Raw genomic sequence first — 17508 nt, 5'->3', positions numbered from 1 at the left:
TCTTGCCCCTACTTTGTTGTCAAATTATGATTTTGCCCTCGTTTTTCTAACTTTGTGATTTTGCCCTTAACTGTTCACAAGTCAACGCGATTTTGCTCCTGGTCAACGGTAAAAATAGGGGCAAATTCACGTTGACCAGGGGCAAAATCGCATTGACTTATGAACAGTTAAGGGCAAAATCACAAAGTTAGAAAAACGAGGGCAAAATCACAATTACACATCTGTGTAAGGGGCAAGAACACTATTTTCCCTTTTTTTTATTGATGATAGCAATGTTCCTAGTTCATGGGAACTATTGTTTCATGTTTAGCACAAAAATATTTAATATATTCACTTGGGAAATTGTCACAAAGAGAAAATTGTGTTTTATTTTAGAAAAATGTTGTTATCGCTTCTTGGTTTATGAAATTGGTATATTTTCTTGTGAAAATGGCTTCTAACTTCAATAGAAAAATATTCAACCTTAATAAAATATAAAAGGTTCCATTTACTTATTTACAATGTATTATATATATTTACTAGCCATTGGTAGTGTCCAATGAAGAGAATAGATATAAAATTTCTGTTATGTTGTTTAAAACAAATGTTGTACTATAGTGTCCAACAAAGGGAATAGATACGAAGTCAACAAGAATAAAAAAATTAAAAGAGAGAGAAAGAAAAATAAAAAACAGAAATTTTTAAAGAAACTGAAAAACGGGCCACAAGACGCCCCCCGCTACCCTATCGCTCTCAGACGATTGTTGGGCCGCCGCCGCCGCCCTAGGCCTGGTGCTGAGGATTTCGTTGGTCTCTTCGCCGGCGAAGAGCACCCACCAGGTACTCCCACCCCTTCTCTTCCCTTCCCTTATGCTGTGCGAATCTGAGCACCGAAACCCTAACCTAAAGCTATTTAGCTATTTGACAAGCCTCCTAACTTCGAAGTTTTTGCAAAAATTATTGGGTGTACATGTGTACACCCATGTCCCTTTACTGGATCCGCCCCTGGCTGCGTGAAGTTGAGTGATGAGGAAGCTCAAGTTCCATGAGCAGAAGCTTCTCAAGAGGACCAATTTCTTGGAGTACAAGAGGGAGGGCGGCCACCGCGAGGCGCTCGTCACACAGCGCTACGGCCTCGTCGAGAGGGACGACTACAAGAAGTGGGGTTTTTTTTTCCCTATCCCCGCTGTCTCCTGCTTGCCTGTTTAATCAGCTCTGTAGTTTGTATTGAATCAGTAGTAGGATTGCTTTGTGTTGATCTCTAAACGAAGCTTTGATCAAGGATACACTGAAAATCTCTGACTGTCGGGTGGCAGGTACAACGGGATATGCTTAATGGTGCAAAAGCTTGTTAACATCATAAAGCAGATGGACCCAAGAGACCCTTTCAGAATCGAGATGTCAGACATGCTTCTCGATAAGCTGTAAGACTGCTAGTCCACTTTACTTGATCGTTAGATTGTATATACCATTGATTATGTAAATTTTGAGCTGGACTATTAAGGTTACATAATCAAGTACAAAACCTTACAATTTCGCCTCCTGTGTAGCTATTGATTGTATCGTTGACTGCTTGTAGAGTTAACAGTATGAGCTTCACCTGTACCTGTATGTAGTGTGTCAAGGAAGGGCATATATAGTCCAACTAGACTACTATCTCCTTTACTACCTCTCATATATGGGATAATTTTATGAATTGCATTCTTGAGTCCTGCGTTTTTCATGTGAAATTGAATTGATTGACTAGTTGCTCAGAACTTCCTGCAGTGTAAATGTGCAAAGATTGCTTGGATATCTGAAATCATGTTATTCTAATTATCTTTTATTCTCCCTATGTTTGGTCATACAATCCAATATTGAGCTTCACTTGTGGTAGTACTATCAACATTTTTTACATCTGCATTGGGCTTGATTGCCATTGGCCATCATCTGTACTAGTGCTTGTTCTCTGAGCATGGCAATTGATTGATTTTTTTTTTCAAAAACCATTATTCTCATTTCCAGACTCTCTAGCATGGGTCACGAAACATACTATGATGTTGTTTTCTTGACTTAGTCGCTGAGATCTATACCTATTTCATTTTGACTAAATCATAATCATATAATGTCATACTCATGGGATCTCCAGTATTCTGGTGTTTTTTTGCCATGCTTATTTTTTTGGTCTGATGGAGCTACGTAAATTTCAGGTATAATATGGGTGTAATTTCAACAAAAGAGAGCTTGATAAAGTGTGAGAAACTTTCAGTGAGCGCCTTCTGCAGGTCTCTCCCTCCCTCTCTGTCTCTCCTCCCTAGAGTGTTTGTTTTCCTTTGTAGGATGTTACATTCTATTGGTCATCTTACTTCAGTTCAAGTGTTTTTTCTTGACTAAGAGGTCTGTGACTCTGTGGTAGAGTATATATCCTACTATTCATTTTGCTAACCGCTTGTATGGTAATAGTAGAACAAAGTAGGAAACAATATGACATATGCAGTTCTGTTTACCTTGTTTATTACTCAATTATTGCAGGCGGAGACTTGCGTCAGTTATGGTGAAGCTCAAGTTTGCAGAGCACCTTAAAGAGGCTGTGACATACATCGAACAGGGGCATGTGCGGGTCGGTCCAGAGACAGTCACAGATCCAGCCTTTCTTGTGACCAGAAACATGGAGGACTTCATCACTTGGGTGGATTCCTCAAAGATCAAGAGGAAGGTCATGGAGTACAATGATGCATTGGATGATTTTGATGCAATGTTCTGAGAAAATCATTCTGCAGAAATTTCTGTGCCCATCAGTTTAATCTTAGGCCACTCACATATGGCTTTTTCTGAACAAAATCTGCGGCGGTTGTTTTCTGCAGGGCATTTGCATTGCAGATGTGATGCAATTTTGTGGTTGGCTGAAGGCACATTATAATTTATATCTGATGTAGTTGTGCAATTATCTTTGTTAAAGAGCGTGTTTATGATACGTCACGGGGTTTACCCGGATTTCCCCATAGTCTGAATTTCCTGCACCATGCTTCATTCTGCAGTGCATTTGTGCTTGCCGGCATTATTACGTCTAGAGATTAATTTAGTGCCACCATTTCAATAGATCCTTGATAAGGGCAGCAGCAACGCTGGCTGTTACTGCCATAGGCTTTGAGTCCTAGGCAGTGTTTTCCTATCCTAACAAATAAAAGGCCATAGTAAGGTGGTTCTGATTTCTGAACATCGCACTGCACGTGCACGACAGATTGATTTCTGAACAGACTGACTTTAATTCACACTTTCGCGGGCATTGATAAAAAAAACAAGGAAAACAAAGAAAATAATCCCCTGAGAAGCACTGTAACAACTAACAAAACATGAATATACAAGTTTCCCCTTGCGCAAACTGATAGTGAAAGATTTGGCAATTGACGTGAACTTGCAACACTGCTATATACGCCTTTGACGGTACAACACTAATTGTAAACTTTAATTTTGAGTTTATAAGGATTATCACAATTATAAAGTACAATGCAGGGAGCTTTGCCTTACAGAATGAAACCATATCTTCGGTCCTACAGGATTCCAATTATGCCACCGAACTTTAAATCTTATGCCACAAAACAGGCAGTTCAGACACGTCCGTGCGGTCAGATGCTGATTCAAACTTGAAAGCTTGTACCCTGCATAAGGGACCACCATGACCATTTTTGTGTTCCCACACCCTGTAATTGAGCTTACGAAACAATAGTTTCACAAATTCCAGGCTTCATCGAAAGCCAAACACCTCATTTCTTATCATTTCAGAGTCTGTTCCGGTAAGGGTGCTGCCCCGGGTATTATGTGGACTTGGATCCCAATCTCCTCTATCAGAAAGCCCAAACTATCAATATTGTACATATCGATTCAGTTTGGTCAATATATCTCAGGATGTACTGTTTCCTATACACAAACATATGGAAAACGATAACGACGCATACAACAAAGTGGATGACTTGATAATGGTGGATTTACAGCAGCCGTCTGTCATTGTTGATCAACTAGGGGTAGTCCTGGAGCCCAGAGCTCTTGAAAGCTCTCTAATGATGACAGACTTCTCCATTGCTTCTTTATCGCCTTCGAAATGACATTTTCGGGACATTTCTTCAGCCTGCAGTTACAATACATGGAATGGTAAGTCAATATTGTCACAGACCCACAATAGTCCACAGCTGACAGCCCCAAAGCAAACTTGAACAAAACTGAAGGGCAATGTGCTGAAGGGAAATACAATAAGCAATTGTTTAGCCAGAACAAGAATAGCAGAAGTTCACTTACCCAGCTTCTCAATGGAGCTATTTGTTCTTTAATCATATCAGCTCGTGGCTGCAGTGCATCTTTTCCTTTGGTTTTCACGTCATCTACCTGAAAGGAGAAACAAGAGTTGTTTCAGAGGGGCTACTTGACACTTGGATTTTTTATCCTGAATACAGGAGGTTTCATCTTCTTCATTGCTCCTCCTATTAAGGATTGAGTTAATATAAAATGTTCAAGAGTTTGTTAAATAATATGTTTTGCCCACGAGACGAAAGAAATCCAATTTGGCTAGTTCATACAAGTATAATGGCAAAGGAGAAACTTGATTTATCATTGCATTATCCATGTGAAACCATATTATTTCAAATTTCCAATTTTTGAGACTAATATCACTACCATTGAACTTAAGAACCCCTTGACAGCCTCAAGGCTAACATCCAAAGTTTCATCACATAAATATATCCACAGCTTATTTCAACAATAAACTCCTAGGCAAACTATTTCCAACATGAATTTGTTAGCTAGGGCCCCATTGGTGGCACAGAACTTTGCTGTTCCGCAGATAGCTCAGACCTTATTTTTAAACTGAATTTCGCTTTCCATGGTTGAGTGGCAAACAGAACAGTCTAGCAAGGGCTCCTATGCCCTATTGCCATTCAGAGTGGCAAGGAGGATGTTACTTATAGGATTAAATAATAAAAAAGTTCCACATTGACTCTGCATGATTATGGATCACTAAAGAATGCTAGGACCCATTTTTCTCATCCCTGTGCAACGAAAGTTTGTAGCATAGTGAGAACCATACAAATCAGCAATTTCAAAATGAAGAGAGCAGCATTCAAGAACTAAAGATAGAAAGACAAAAGAAGTAACTAGGAATCAAGAGATAACAATGAATAAACAACGACAAAACCCGGACACAACTCATTGGGTTTACACAAAGCAAATGAAGAGCATGCTCTACCCTCTAGGCACAAGCTTAGCATTATTATTTAAATTCTGGCACATTGTACTTTTCTTTTCATTAAAAGGTCCTACATTCCCTCAGATATGTAGTTCAGATTACATGACTTATTGAATGCAACTGTAGCTTATCTGCTGTGTACAACATCACAGCTGTTGCTCCTCCAAACACCAAAAAGGTTGCAGCAATGAATGCCTTCCCAACTGTAACAATCCAAAATAAGAACAGAAGATCTTCAAGAACACTTGAACTCAATTTTTTTAGGCAAGAAAATATACTCTGTGAGTATCCAGCAATTACGGCTTTCAACTTCTCAGGGTCCATGGGAGGTGGGGTCCTATCTCGCCACCTTTCATTGGCTGTTGACGCCAAGTAGTTAGGTTGTTCATTCGGAAGCTGCCATCTGGAAAAAAGAACATACAAAAGCAAGTGAAAACACAAGTAGGTCACAGGATGCATGAGCATAAGAAATACATACATATCAATTTGGAACTACAACAAATACTTCAATGATATACATTAGAAAATGTTTCTTTACAGATCCTGTAGCAGCACATGGTAAAAAATAAGAGTCATCCACGAGTTAGCATCCAAGCTTCAGCTGTTATATGCATCTGTGTAACATCCTCTGATATTGATCAGCATTATATCTAAGTTATAAATATTTTGCATCTCCTCACTTAAGAATTTATAAGCAGACAGGTGTGGGAAAACACAACTTATAGAAGAGCATTACCCCTCATATTCATGATTTTAAAGGCAGATATAGGAGTGTAACAGTGTGTCTGGTTTCTTGCTTGAAAGATAACAACTCAATTGATACACCAGATAATTCAGAAGTGCGGTACCCTTCGAAGTTATAATCAGGTTGAGAAACAAGTGATAGCTCAGTTAGAACAGCCTCCAGCAGAGAGGCTGCCCAACCAACCTCGAATCCCAGTGCTCAGAGGTTGCATGGTTACCTCCCTGTCCCTGAGAACAGGTTTCAGCAAGTTTTCCAGCTAGCCAGGGTTCAGCATTCCCTCGCTCAAGATTCAAGACAACCAGCCAGGATGTCTTCTCTCCATGGTCAAGTTTTTTTTATTAAAAAAATATGTTAAATTCAGATATAATCTGAAGTACTCCATTTCAAATTATAAGACGTTTTGACTTTTCTAGATTCATAGCTTTTGCTATGCACTTAGATATACAATATGCCTATATGCATAGTAAAAACAACGACGTCTTATAATTTGAAACGAAGAGAGTACTTAAAATCCCTATAGCTGTATTAGACTAACAAATGAAAACGCCTTTTCTAACTGAGACCTGTGCTCGTGATGAATAGCTGCTTTAATCAATGTTAATACTAACTTTCTTTGAATATAGCAATTAGCAAATTCGTGTAGTGTAGTTTTCTGCTGTAATCACACATGTTGGACATGTAACCAATAGATATCGAATTATATATTCTGAACTGGCCCATACCAGATAGCATATAGATCAGTGCATCCGATGGTATAAATCTATTTGAAAATCATTTCCATACGAAAGCAAAAGCCTGTTTACACTGCATTGTGCATAATGTTGCTCCAGAATTTTTTTTCTGATATCCTCAATTGAAGAACTGCTTGAGCGTGTATCCAAGTTCCAAGCATGATGCATGGACAATCGGGTACAAAATTAATCAGTTCGGTACATACGCGTGAACGCGAGCACCCGGAATGCCAGAACTCAGAAAACTACTCCGAACGACGAATTTCAAATTCGGGAAAAGGCACGAGTGGGGAGGAGCGTACTACCTTTTGGGGCCGAAGGTGGCCTGCGGCAGCGAGACGTAGGAGCGGAGCGGGTTGAGCGCGTCGGGGTGCAAGCCCACAGCCTCGGCGCCGCCCGGCGGGAGGGCCCAGTGGGAGGACGCGGAGAGGGAGGCTTCGGCCGGAGGCGGCGTCCCCTTGATGGGCACGGAGTGGTGGAGGGTCTCCGGCAGCACTTCGGGGGAGGGCTGCGCCGACGCACCCCCGGGCGCCGAAGCGGACGGCGGGAGCTTCTCCGCGAGGCGGCCGACGGCGCTCTTTGACTCCTGGAGGAAGTACGCGCCCTCCTTGGCAGCGAGGCGGCCGGCGAGGAAGCTCATGGACGGCGGCGCGTTGGGCGGGACCGGAGGTTCGGGCGGGCGCAGCCTTGATCGAGCAGGACAGCATGTGGTCTGCGGCGAGGTGTGGATTTGGGTTTTTGACTTCTTTCCCGATTGAGAAAGGCAGGGGTGGCGTGTGGGTGCTTTTGTAGCTGGGTGATCGCTCGAGTCGAGGGACACGGCGGCAGTGAACATCAGGAGTGACGTGGAGGGTAGCGTGTTTGTATGACTGTATCTTTGCCGCTGCAGGCTTGCATTGCAGGTTGCAGCTGCTTATTTTCATTTTGTTTCCTTGTTTTCTTTTGTGTCATCCTCTACTTCTCTCGAGTTTAAATTCAACGGCGTGAAGGTCTATATTTAGTTATTAACAATATAAGTGTCCCAATTAGGGATTTTTGCGATAATAGTAATTTCTGTATAGTCCATCTATCACGTGACAATGTAATTGCCAATAATAAAGGGCTCCCTTTGTACCACAACCACAAGGTTTCACATTAAAACAGATTCTTAGAAAACTGCTCGAACTTTGACAAACAAAATTATTTAGATGATTGAAAGCTCGAAAGGAAACACATTGGACCATTTGTTTATATACACCATAAGAATTTTATATAAAAATTCCAAGAGGAAAAAGGAGATTCGAGCATGATTATAGAGATATTGTGCTTTTCTTTGATGAAATCAAGTTCTTGCCATTTGTTTACATACAAGAGATCGTTTGGATCCATTTTTTAATAATTGGTTGGATAGTGAGTTAAAAACACATATAAACTATTATAGCAACTCTAAACTAACTAATGGAACTAATAGTTAGCAGTCCAACATAAATAATTTAGCTATTTTTTTTAGTGTTGATGGATAAAAAGGCCCTTACACAAGGCCTTGTGCCTCTAGTTAGGTTCGTGCGAGTGTTGTGTACTTGTGTGTGCTGCACCTGCACGTGTACATTTTAAACGTATTCTCCAAAACAAAACTGCAACTCCTGAAAGGAAATTCAGAAACAAGAAAAGGAACAAAATAAAGAGAAGTGTGTCTAACCATATGTCTTGGGAAGCAAGTCGTTCCAGCTGAAGACCCCTTACCTTTCTGCAAGACTGCATTACCAGTTTCTTTGCCTTGGTCAACAAGTCCATTTGACACAACAGTCAACTATGCTCATCTTATGATACTCAGCCTGTTCGCTGATTGGTTTCTGAGCTGATAAGCCCGGCTGGTGCTGGTTTGTTGTGAGAGGAAAACAATGTTGGCTGGCTGATAAACACTGGCTAAAACCAACAAGCGAATAAGCTGACTATCTATAGATTAATGAGCATGAAGTATGGCTTCTTCAACTATCTAAGCATCATGAGTTATGCAAGAGTAGGCATGAAGTATGGAACACGTCAAATATTGACTCTCTGGCCAGGGCTCTATTTCAGATAAGAACTGTAACTATCAATCCAAAGGTCTCCATACAAAATGCCTTCCAATAACATTCATCACAACACCAGACATCAGGTGGTTCTAACATCACACTGCGAATCACAAATCTGACCGAGTTCATTCGCAGTTTCAGGGCATTGCAAGAGAAAATTTGGAAACCCAAGAAAATAGTCAAAACATTAATATACAAGAGTGCCCTTGGATGAGCACATATAAAGCATGCACAAAAAGGAACATTTCTCTCACTGATAATGAAAGCTTTCAGTTGACATAAACTTATAACCTAACTATATACGTCTCTTATGGTACAATGAACAAAAGAATGGTAAAAAAAGGAATCAATATGCCACCTGGCTCCATCGCACAATAGCAACAATGGAGATGGCAATACACGGTTGCAGAACTCTGGCAGCATGATTTGTTGAATGGTAACCCGAGTAGAATTGAGGCACGATAGCAATAGCAACAATAAGAATGTTGTTGCTCAGTTCGGTCACCAGAGTCAGCTGCAAATGATGCACCTTCAGTCAGAATGATTCAGCTGACCCCAATCTAAAATATGGCAGCATTGTTGTCCAGATGCAAAATTTAGTCCCTGGTCTACTTCTTCCATCAAACATGAGACAAAATTCTGCCAAATACTCCAAATCCAACATGATGCCTAGCAGTAGATCATGGCAGTAAGAGAATGGATGAGCTAGTCAGCTATATTGCTTCTCTGATACAAACAAGAACTCAATCACTGTATTTTCTTTTTTACAGTTTGATTCCAAAGTAGTTCAAGGGCAAGAGAGATATCCATATTTCAGCCGAAGCACAAAAGAACTACCTTTGGCGATCTCATTGGTATAGTCTTATATCATTGGTAGTCTTTCTTCTGAAAAAGAAGTATTGGTATAGACACAAGAAACTATCAAAAATCTTAGTGCTCTGTTCTGCACATGCATTCTGGACTTCGTGGATGTCTAAATATGCTTCTTGCAACAGGCCTCTCATGAACTTGCTTAGTTTGCTGTATGAGTTTTCTTACTCTACTTTCAAATTCATTCCACTCAATCGTGGCATTCTTCACAAGTATGCTGGCTAGCCGGCGCTTGTTTGGCCTTATTGTGGGAAGGTCCCCACCACCATAGTACATGCGGTAACCTTGAACAAGAGAAGAGAATTGACTTCCTGGGTCAGTCATAGCAAATGCATCGGCAGCTGCACATGCAATGAAGTCCAGGGCTGCCAACTGCAAATCAGAGGAGCACAAAGAAATTATTCAATTAAGCGTAGCCATAGTTCACAAGATACTGTGTAAATTAGCAAATGTCACAACCATTTTCTTATCCTTCATGTCACTCATGTGGTTACTGGTTTGCTGCTCATATGAAACTCTAAATTGAGAGCAGAAAACAAAATTAGCACTTCTGTTACTGGTTTGCTGCCCACATGAATTACCTCTAAATTGAGAGCAGAAAATAAAATTAGCACTTCCTGACATTTCATGTTTTAACCTCTATGTATGTGACAACAGTTTGAGGAAATAATCTATTCAGTCAATCTGCAAACAAATAATCAGGTAGCTACTACCTGAATTTTGTGTTTGGGTGCTTATTTTATATGTTTTTACATGCTAACACTGTATATATATCTTTTCTACCTAAATCATGCAAGAGATCACATGAGATATCTCGCGGAAATTTACCTGAGATGAGAAGTTCCTAAATGGTTCAAGCTCTGATGGAGACAGAAGGGTTTCTTTAGTTACTAAAGCAGGATAAAGACGACTTATGGCAGCCATCCTATCCTTCCCTCCATAAATTTCAGCGCCTGCAATGTATATATTTGTGCTGCGCTTGAAACCAATAGCGGCAAGCATAAGCACAGCCTCTTCAGGTGCAAGGGGGCATTTGCCTTCAGACCGTAAGAAAGCAGCAGAGGGCAACCTAACAAGGTACGGTTCTGTCAGAAATGCTCATTGATGAAAAATAGGCAGCAACAGATCAATATTAGGATGCTATTTTTGTTTATTAGGGTTTATTGTCATGCAATGTAGAACTGCAAACATACTTTGTCGTCTTCTTGAGTTCTGACAGAACAGGAAAGTGAATTTGGCGATAAGCTTCTAGTTCGTCTTCCTCATCTTTGCCACCACCAAAGTAACACAATGAGTATGCAACCATATCAATCTCAAACCGGAGATGAACAGCCAGATATTTGGATGCATCACTCTTGTTCGCACTGGGGTCAGACTTGATGGCAAACTGGCCTAAAAGATTATCCTTCAAAGGCGACGAAGAGGCCCTATGGCCATGCAACCTCTCTACAAGAACTGCACCAGTTTCTTGAATTTTGTGTACAAAGCGAAGAGCATGAAAATTACATCTGCATCGCAATCTCTGTGGAACAGTACCCATACAGTCAGAGCATGCACTTGATTTTTTTCCCCTTATGTGAGGAACAGAACAAAGAGAAGAAAACAGCAGCACAGTAACCAATATTCATGTGTAGTACTATCAGCTGAGTCATTCATATCTTGACAGTTCATCATATAAGTTAGACTAGAGTACTAAAGGATTCTATAACACTGATGCAAAAATAACCATTTCCCATCCCAGTAAAAGTGTAAATGCATCATAGAGTTTAGTGTCAAATAATCATATCTTGACAGATCATCAAGTAATTTACACTAGAGTACTACATGATTCTAAACAATGATACCAAAATAACAATTTCCTATCTCAGTAAGAGTGTAAACACATCATAGTGGGAAACAATTCAAGAAAATTAACAAACTCTGATATGCGGATAAATGGTATTGGTAGCAATCAGCACAATATGGCAACTCCAGTAAAAAGTACTCCTGCCGTCCCAAAATAAGTCTCCATCTCGCATTTGAAGGTGTCGAACAATCTCAATTTTGACCGAATATATACAAAAAAATTACTAATAATTGTGATACCAGATAAACATCATTAGGTTAATTACATCATATATTTTCATAGTAAACCTATTTGGATTTTGGAGATACAAATTTTGATACTATTTTCTATTAACTTAGTTAAAGTAGAGATTGGTTGACTCCTCGAAATGCGAGATGGAGACTTATTTTGGGACGGAGGGAGTAAGACTGTAAAGAGTGTACTAGAAGTCTGGAACAGGTGCAGTTGAATATTTTTTTAATGACAAACAATATCTTTATGAATACATAAATAGGTCAATAATGCTACTGCATAGTAGATTTGTCTCAGAAAATACTTTCCTACTGTCACAATTTTATTAGATTATACAGATATATCACAAATAGATTGGCAACCCAAATAATGTTAAAGAGAACATTTCAGTGTCCAAAATGAACTTACGTCACGTGACTAGTTGGAGTAATACCTGAAGGTCAGAAGGTATAGGGTCAAAAGATAAGCGATTGCCAAATCCTATAAAATGAACAACTCTGTTTCTCAGTAAAATTGGCAGTATTTTTTTCATGTATAAACTGGGCTTTGCCTCTTTCATGACATCTGTATCATTAACCTGCAGAGGAAAAGTTCAACAATAATGAATTACAAGTTCATCTTTCTACCAATGTACTTTCTATAACTGACAAAACTGAGATTAGTTACTCACAAGGCTACCGATCGCCTCCAAGTCTAATGACTGCAGCTCTGCTGGAAGATCCTTTACAATCTGAATATCAGATTTCAGATATTTGATAAAATAATCCTCCTGATATATATCGCCAAACTGACTAAGATATTGAACTCAATTTGTCATTTATGGAGAATATAATAATCAGTTATTGAAATAAGCTATCTGAAACATTAAACGTAAGACAGAGTTGTATTTCAAACAAAACAGTGTACCTTTTGTCCAGCCACACATTACTGTACAAGAATTTCGGGAGAACAAGAGTTGCATTGAGCAACCGTGAGATTGTAACTGCATTACAAATCTGTTAAACATAAGAAGGAAAAAGAATATTGAAATCAATGGCATAACTGCAAAACCAATTCACGCACCAAAAAAATGAATTACTTCTCCAAGCAGATTCGCTAAGATTACCAGCAATGTTAAGAATGTTAGTAGATTACTGAACTACTCACCGCAACCCTTTGCTGGTTTATGCCACCATTCGCACTGATCATGATGTAGCCATTGGTTCCCTCTTCAATTACGAAGAATAGATGTTAAATAAACAAGGCACCGAATCAAACATATGAGGGAAATATGAAAAATATAAAAAAAAATGCCACTATCAAGATAAATGCACACCAATAACATCAAGTAATATAAATCAGCAACTACCTGAGGCTTTCCAATCCCTTTGGTCAGAACACGGTCTCCACATAGTAGCATTTATCGGCTCTTCCCACAAATCCTTAGGTTCAGGCCTGGTCTCTGCCTAGGTAATTAGCATTACACATTATGTCATTACCAAACACATATTTCAATGTGCATGTATGTGCAATATATGGCCAGTTTAGAATATGTAAAGAGCATGTAGCTGCCTTTATTAATGTTACCTCTGCCAAAGCATGGCCTGCCAAAGCAAGCAACCGGGTGAGCATAACCCTATGTGCCCTCTTCCCCTTAGCAGCACCAGCCACCTCTTCCTTAAAACATTTCAGTAATAAAAACCATGCATTAGAAATAATGTACATAAACACCAAAAGCGGGCAACGGTTGCCATGGCACCCAAGAATTACATTATCATAATACAGTACTCTATCCATTTCTTTTAACAAGGAAATTAGGATTTGAGGAAGTCTTTCAAGGTATACTTTGACCATTAATTTACTGTACAATATATTAGCAGTTACTATAAAACCCAGACCATACTAAAAGACAAGTGAAGTATGAATCTATTGATGCATCTGCCCTAAACATGCAAATGTTCTGAGAAATCGAACGTCAAAATCATATTTATCTTTGTTTTATTCTAGGGACAATTGTCTAGCGGACATCCAAAGTAATGGTCCTTTGCTAGCGGACACCCACTTTGGAGCATTTTGCCAGAAGACACTCTGGTTCAGTGAAATTAGGCCACAGGACACCGCGGACCGGTTGCAGCCGGTTGAGGAGAGAGAACAGCGGTGAAATGACATTCTTGCCCCTGCCGCTTTCTTCTTCCTCTCTCCCTTTCTCTTTTTTTCTGTTTCTTGTCCCCGCCACCCTCTCCGCCTCCCGCACCCGCCCCCTTTCTTCTTCCCCCGGCTCTTTCTATTCTTTCTCGCCGGTGCCCCTGCCATGGCCACGAGTTCAGAGCTCGGAGCTCGCCGGTGGCGACGCCTTGTGCCTCCTGGGTCTGGGTCTGGCTCCGGCCCCGCTCCCCCACGCTCTGCCGCGCCGCCGGCGGCCTCGGTCTGCAGCCGCCCGCGTTCGCCCGCAGGTCGTGCGCAGGTCCGCAGCCGCCCCCGCTGGTCTGCAAGTCGCCCGCGTCCGCAGCGGCAGGTCGCGTCCATCCGCGCGCAGGTCACGTGCCCGCTCGCACGCCCGCAGGTCGTCGCCGTACTCAGGCCAAGCCCTGCCATGGCCGCGAGCTTGGAGCTCGCCGGTGCCTGGCCTGTGAGCAGCACGCACGCAGCAATGGAGACGTGGCGCTGAAGGTAGGCCCGGGCACACAGCTTGGTAGTCGCGACCGCGCCAAAGTCAGCCTGCGGCGGCCCCGCCGCGAGAGTCGGCAGCCATGGAGGACCCGAGCCGGGGCGTGCGGGCGGGGCTGTGCGTGCACGGCAACAACCAAGGCGCAAGCACACTTCGGCTGTGCGTGGGGCCGTAGGTCGCGGCAGCTACGGGGCATGAGGAGGCTGCGGCGGCGCGTGAGGCAGCAGGGCGTGGGCGGCAACAGGCTACGGTGGCACGTGGGTCCAGAGGGCGCACCGGCAGCGGGCCGTGATGGCACGGGCGATGGGAGCTCAGCAATGGTGGTCCTGGCACAGTGAGGGAAAAGGGGGCGGCGCTAGCACGACAAGTGGGGATGGGAGCTCAACCAATGGAAGAAGAGAAGAGGAGAAGAGGAAGAAGAAGATGACAGGTGGGTCCCGCGCGTCAGTGAGAGGGAGAGGGGCGGACCCAACTGTGGCTTAGGGGCACTGGATGTCCAAAACGAAATTTTCTCTCTCCTCAACCGGCTGCAACCGGGTCACGGTGTCCTGTGGCCTAATTTCACCGAACTAGAATGTCTTCTGACAAACTGCTCAAAACGGGGTGTCCGCCAGCAAACGACCGTCACTTTGGATGTCCAACAGACAATTATTCCTTTATTCTAATACGCCCAACACTTTGAAATGGAGCGAGTATGGCTTTAGGTGCAAGATAACATCATAATATCATGCCTTGAAGACCTTGTTAATGTTACTGGAGACTTAGCCTGAATTAAATTATTAAAAGCTAGATGTAGAATTACAAAATTGCAACTGAACAATAGAGCAGTACTAATTTTTATGGCTGTTGACTACAAATTAGCACAGCTTAAGAACACTCCTGCTCTCCCCCAGCGCAAAATAACTTAAAAACCAAGGGAGATTCAGAAGTGGAAGTAAGAAATGGCACAACCACTCTCTTGGCTAGGCTAACCTTTTGAATTGGTAGCTACGGAGTCATCACCCTATATCAATATCACTCGCCCCAGCAAACTAATCACATCAACCTCACCGGATTATAGCTACTAGACACTCATCAGTCAGTAAAGGAGGCCAACCACAGCATTACCAGAGTGAAGAGCGACGAATTGGCAGTGGCGGGCGCGCGGGGCGGGTGGCGCCTCAGCCGGAAGTGCGGGCGCGCCGAGGGGTCCTGAAGTCGGGAGAACATCCACCAGTTCATGATGAAGAAGAAGGCCACGAGGGCGCCCCAGACCAGCAACCTCCGCGGGCGCCGCCACCCCCTCCGCTGCTGCTGCTGCTGCCGCCGCCTCGCCCGCGGCAGCGCGGCGGCCGCCGGGGAGCTCGCCGCCGCCAGGAGCGGCAGCGGCGGGGGTGCCGCCGCCTCGGGCATTCCGGCGCTGGATTTGGATCTCGACAAGCGGGGGTTCGGTGGGAAGCGAGCAGAGGAGCACGAGATGCCCGGGTGGCTCGTCGGATACTACGATCGCCGTGCGATTAGTTTAAGATGCAATTTGATGGAGAGGTTAGTTTTTTATTCGTATGATTGTGCGGCCTGAGCTCGGCAGATCGGAGCAGAGGTGTAGAGAGTCGGGGGCGGGGGCGGGAGCGGCAACTGGGCAAGGAAGGGAGGGAGCCGGGTAGCCGGCGAGCCGCGGTCGGCCTCGGTCATGCGCGGCGCGCGTGCGATTTTGGTTGCCCCTAGACTCGAAAGAATTTAGAATTGCAAGTGTCAGCTGTCAGGTGATGAGGTGAATGTATCCTGGATAGTCCCTCTACGGTGACATGCTAATTTAGAATTGCAAGAATTTAGAATTGCCCCTGGACTCAAAATACTTTTTTTATTTCTAGGTCCCTAAATTTATTCTGGGCTTTGTATTAGTTCAAATGTGTTTTGACCCGTTCCGTATGCCATCATGACATGCTAATTGAGTACTGACAACAATTTAACATATTGGGTTCAATATATCTAACGGTCTGTTTGACGTAGATATTGGATGGCTGGCATTGAATTAAGTATCAATTTCAAATCAGACTTGTATTGGAAATGGACTACAAAATGTACACGAAATTGCTATTTGGAATCTCGGGACATGGCAAATACCAAATATACGTTCGGATGTACATCTGGTCGAATTGAATTGAGTCGTCTTCCTCCCCCACCCCGTAACGCCCCGCTTCACCTGCTTGGCGCCGAAGCTCTAGTCCACCACCACCATCACCCGCTTCCGCCCCGCCACAGCCTCCTCCATCCTGTAGAACCCGCCGCCACGGCGGTGTCCCCGCACCCTGGCCTTCTTCCAGGACCAGCGCCGCGACCTGCGGCTGCTACCAATGCCAGTGCCGCCGTCGCTCAAACTCAGGTGCCGCAGGAAGCGCTCACTGCTGCCCCCGCTGCTCCCCATCGATCCACTCCCCGCTGCTGCCGGACTTGAAGAAGGGAAAAAAGGGAGTCTCGGCCATGGCGGATCTCGGCAGTCGGCCGACCATGGGGAAGAAGGGGTCGGCCACGGGAAAGAGGGGCTCTCGCATCTCCTCCGTCCTCCCCGCGCGAGCTCTCCCGCCGGGAGTCGGCGGGGAACCTTTGGTGGCGGCGGCGGTGGTCGAGACTCTGGTGGGTGCGGCGGCGGTGGCGGGGGACCTCTGGTTGCGACGACGGTGGTGGTCGGGACCCTTCACGTCTCCTCCATCCTCCTCCGACGTTACTCTGGTTCATGTCGTCCAATACAGAGGGGTCTACCTCGTATTGAGGGGTCAATGCCATCTCGCAATGCCAAAAGACACCCAAACAGCAGAATTGGGAAAACTCAATTCCAATTCCAAATTCCACACCTCAATATCTACATCAAAACGGGGTGTAAACTTGTATGGCAATACCCATCTATATATATATCATAAACATTCAAAATTACATATTCGGAACCCAAGCTTAATAATAGAGCAACACAAGATAACTAAACATGCGCGATGGTAACATCTAAATCCCTAATAACTTTGAAATTGCATATTCTGCACTCCAAACTTGCTAACCAGGACATATGAAGTCCAAATTGCCATTTTTTATAAACTACATGCATGGCTATTGACTGTGCACCTGGTATGTGGGCCCTACATGTTGTCCCTCATCCTCATCTTCTTCCCTACTCCCTCCGTGTTGTCACCACCACTCTCTCTTGCGCCACCGTAGCCCG

The 17508-nt window shown here is 43.4% G+C and overlaps 3 protein-coding genes across 5 annotated transcripts; 1 reads left to right on the top strand and 2 right to left on the bottom strand.

Annotated features, from left to right (window-relative positions):
• The first annotated feature begins 693 nt into the window (after nt 1–693).
• LOC136521756 (uncharacterized) lies at nt 694–2972 on the top strand. Its single transcript, XM_066515528.1, has 5 exons — nt 694–819; nt 999–1139; nt 1296–1403; nt 2169–2243; nt 2491–2972. The coding sequence occupies exons 2-5, from the start codon at nt 1006–1008 to the stop codon at nt 2720–2722; spliced, it is 549 nt and encodes a 182-aa protein (XP_066371625.1). The 5' UTR covers nt 694–819; nt 999–1005; the 3' UTR covers nt 2723–2972.
• A 442-nt stretch (nt 2973–3414) lies between these two features.
• Nucleotides 3415–7405, bottom strand: LOC136522054 (uncharacterized). Its single transcript, XM_066515843.1, has 5 exons — nt 6976–7405; nt 5473–5597; nt 5297–5397; nt 4252–4338; nt 3415–4084 (listed from the first exon to the last, which is right to left on the bottom strand). The coding sequence occupies exons 1-5, from the start codon at nt 7308–7310 to the stop codon at nt 3971–3973; spliced, it is 762 nt and encodes a 253-aa protein (XP_066371940.1). The 5' UTR covers nt 7311–7405; the 3' UTR covers nt 3415–3970.
• Nucleotides 7406–8770: 1365 nt separating this feature from the next.
• LOC136521510 (O-fucosyltransferase 15-like) lies at nt 8771–15905 on the bottom strand. Of its 3 annotated transcripts, none has more exons than XM_066515259.1 (10): nt 15426–15905; nt 13238–13327; nt 13020–13116; nt 12818–12879; nt 12578–12666; nt 12342–12462; nt 12105–12248; nt 10788–11116; nt 10423–10663; nt 8771–9966 (listed from the first exon to the last, which is right to left on the bottom strand). In XM_066515259.1, exons 1-10 carry the CDS (start codon nt 15708–15710, stop codon nt 9655–9657), a joined length of 1770 nt encoding a protein of 589 aa, XP_066371356.1. In that variant the 5' UTR covers nt 15711–15905; the 3' UTR covers nt 8771–9654. The 3 variants fall into 3 exon arrangements, with proteins under 3 accessions (XP_066371356.1, XP_066371358.1, XP_066371357.1); XM_066515261.1 differs by having other exon boundaries at nt 8772–9966; nt 13238–13323; nt 15426–15510; XM_066515260.1 differs by lacking the exon at nt 8771–9966 and adding an exon at nt 10050–10111.
• Between the last annotated feature and the right edge of the window lie 1603 nt (nt 15906–17508).

This window comes from Miscanthus floridulus, chromosome 18 (genome assembly GCF_019320115.1).
Source record: "Miscanthus floridulus cultivar M001 chromosome 18, ASM1932011v1, whole genome shotgun sequence".
In the NCBI taxonomy this organism is placed as follows: Eukaryota; Viridiplantae; Streptophyta; class Magnoliopsida; order Poales; family Poaceae; genus Miscanthus; species Miscanthus floridulus.
The sequence above is the reverse complement of the archived record's forward strand: the minus strand, read 5'-3'. Positions and strand labels throughout refer to the sequence as shown.

What these genes read in the sequence shown, in the direction of transcription:
- LOC136521756 (XM_066515528.1), top strand. Translation starts at nt 1,006, where the DNA reads ATGAGGAAGCTCAAGTTCCATGAGCAGAAGCTTCTCAAGAGGACCAAT. An exon ending in GAGAGGGACGACTACAAGAA is followed by an intron (nt 1,140 to 1,295) that starts GTGGGGTTTTTT and finishes GTCGGGTGGCAG; the next exon opens with GTACAACGGGATATGCTTAA. An exon ending in TCAGTGAGCGCCTTCTGCAG is followed by an intron (nt 2,244 to 2,490) that starts GTCTCTCCCTCC and finishes CAATTATTGCAG; the next exon opens with GCGGAGACTTGCGTCAGTTA.
- LOC136522054 (XM_066515843.1), bottom strand. Translation starts at nt 7,310, where the DNA reads ATGAGCTTCCTCGCCGGCCGCCTCGCTGCCAAGGAGGGCGCGTACTTC. An exon ending in AATTGCTGGATACTCACAGA is followed by an intron (nt 5,398 to 5,472) that starts GTATATTTTCTT and finishes GGATTGTTACAG; the next exon opens with TTGGGAAGGCATTCATTGCT. An exon ending in AGTTGCATTCAATAAGTCAT is followed by an intron (nt 4,339 to 5,296) that starts GTAATCTGAACT and finishes TTCTCCTTTCAG; the next exon opens with GTAGATGACGTGAAAACCAA.
- LOC136521510 (XM_066515259.1), bottom strand. Translation starts at nt 15,710, where the DNA reads ATGCCCGAGGCGGCGGCACCCCCGCCGCTGCCGCTCCTGGCGGCGGCG. An exon ending in ATTCGTCGCTCTTCACTCTG is followed by an intron (nt 13,328 to 15,425) that starts GTAATGCTGTGG and finishes AAATGTTTTAAG; the next exon opens with GAAGAGGTGGCTGGTGCTGC. An exon ending in AATGTGTGGCTGGACAAAAG is followed by an intron (nt 12,463 to 12,577) that starts GTACACTGTTTT and finishes TCAATATCTTAG; the next exon opens with TCAGTTTGGCGATATATATC.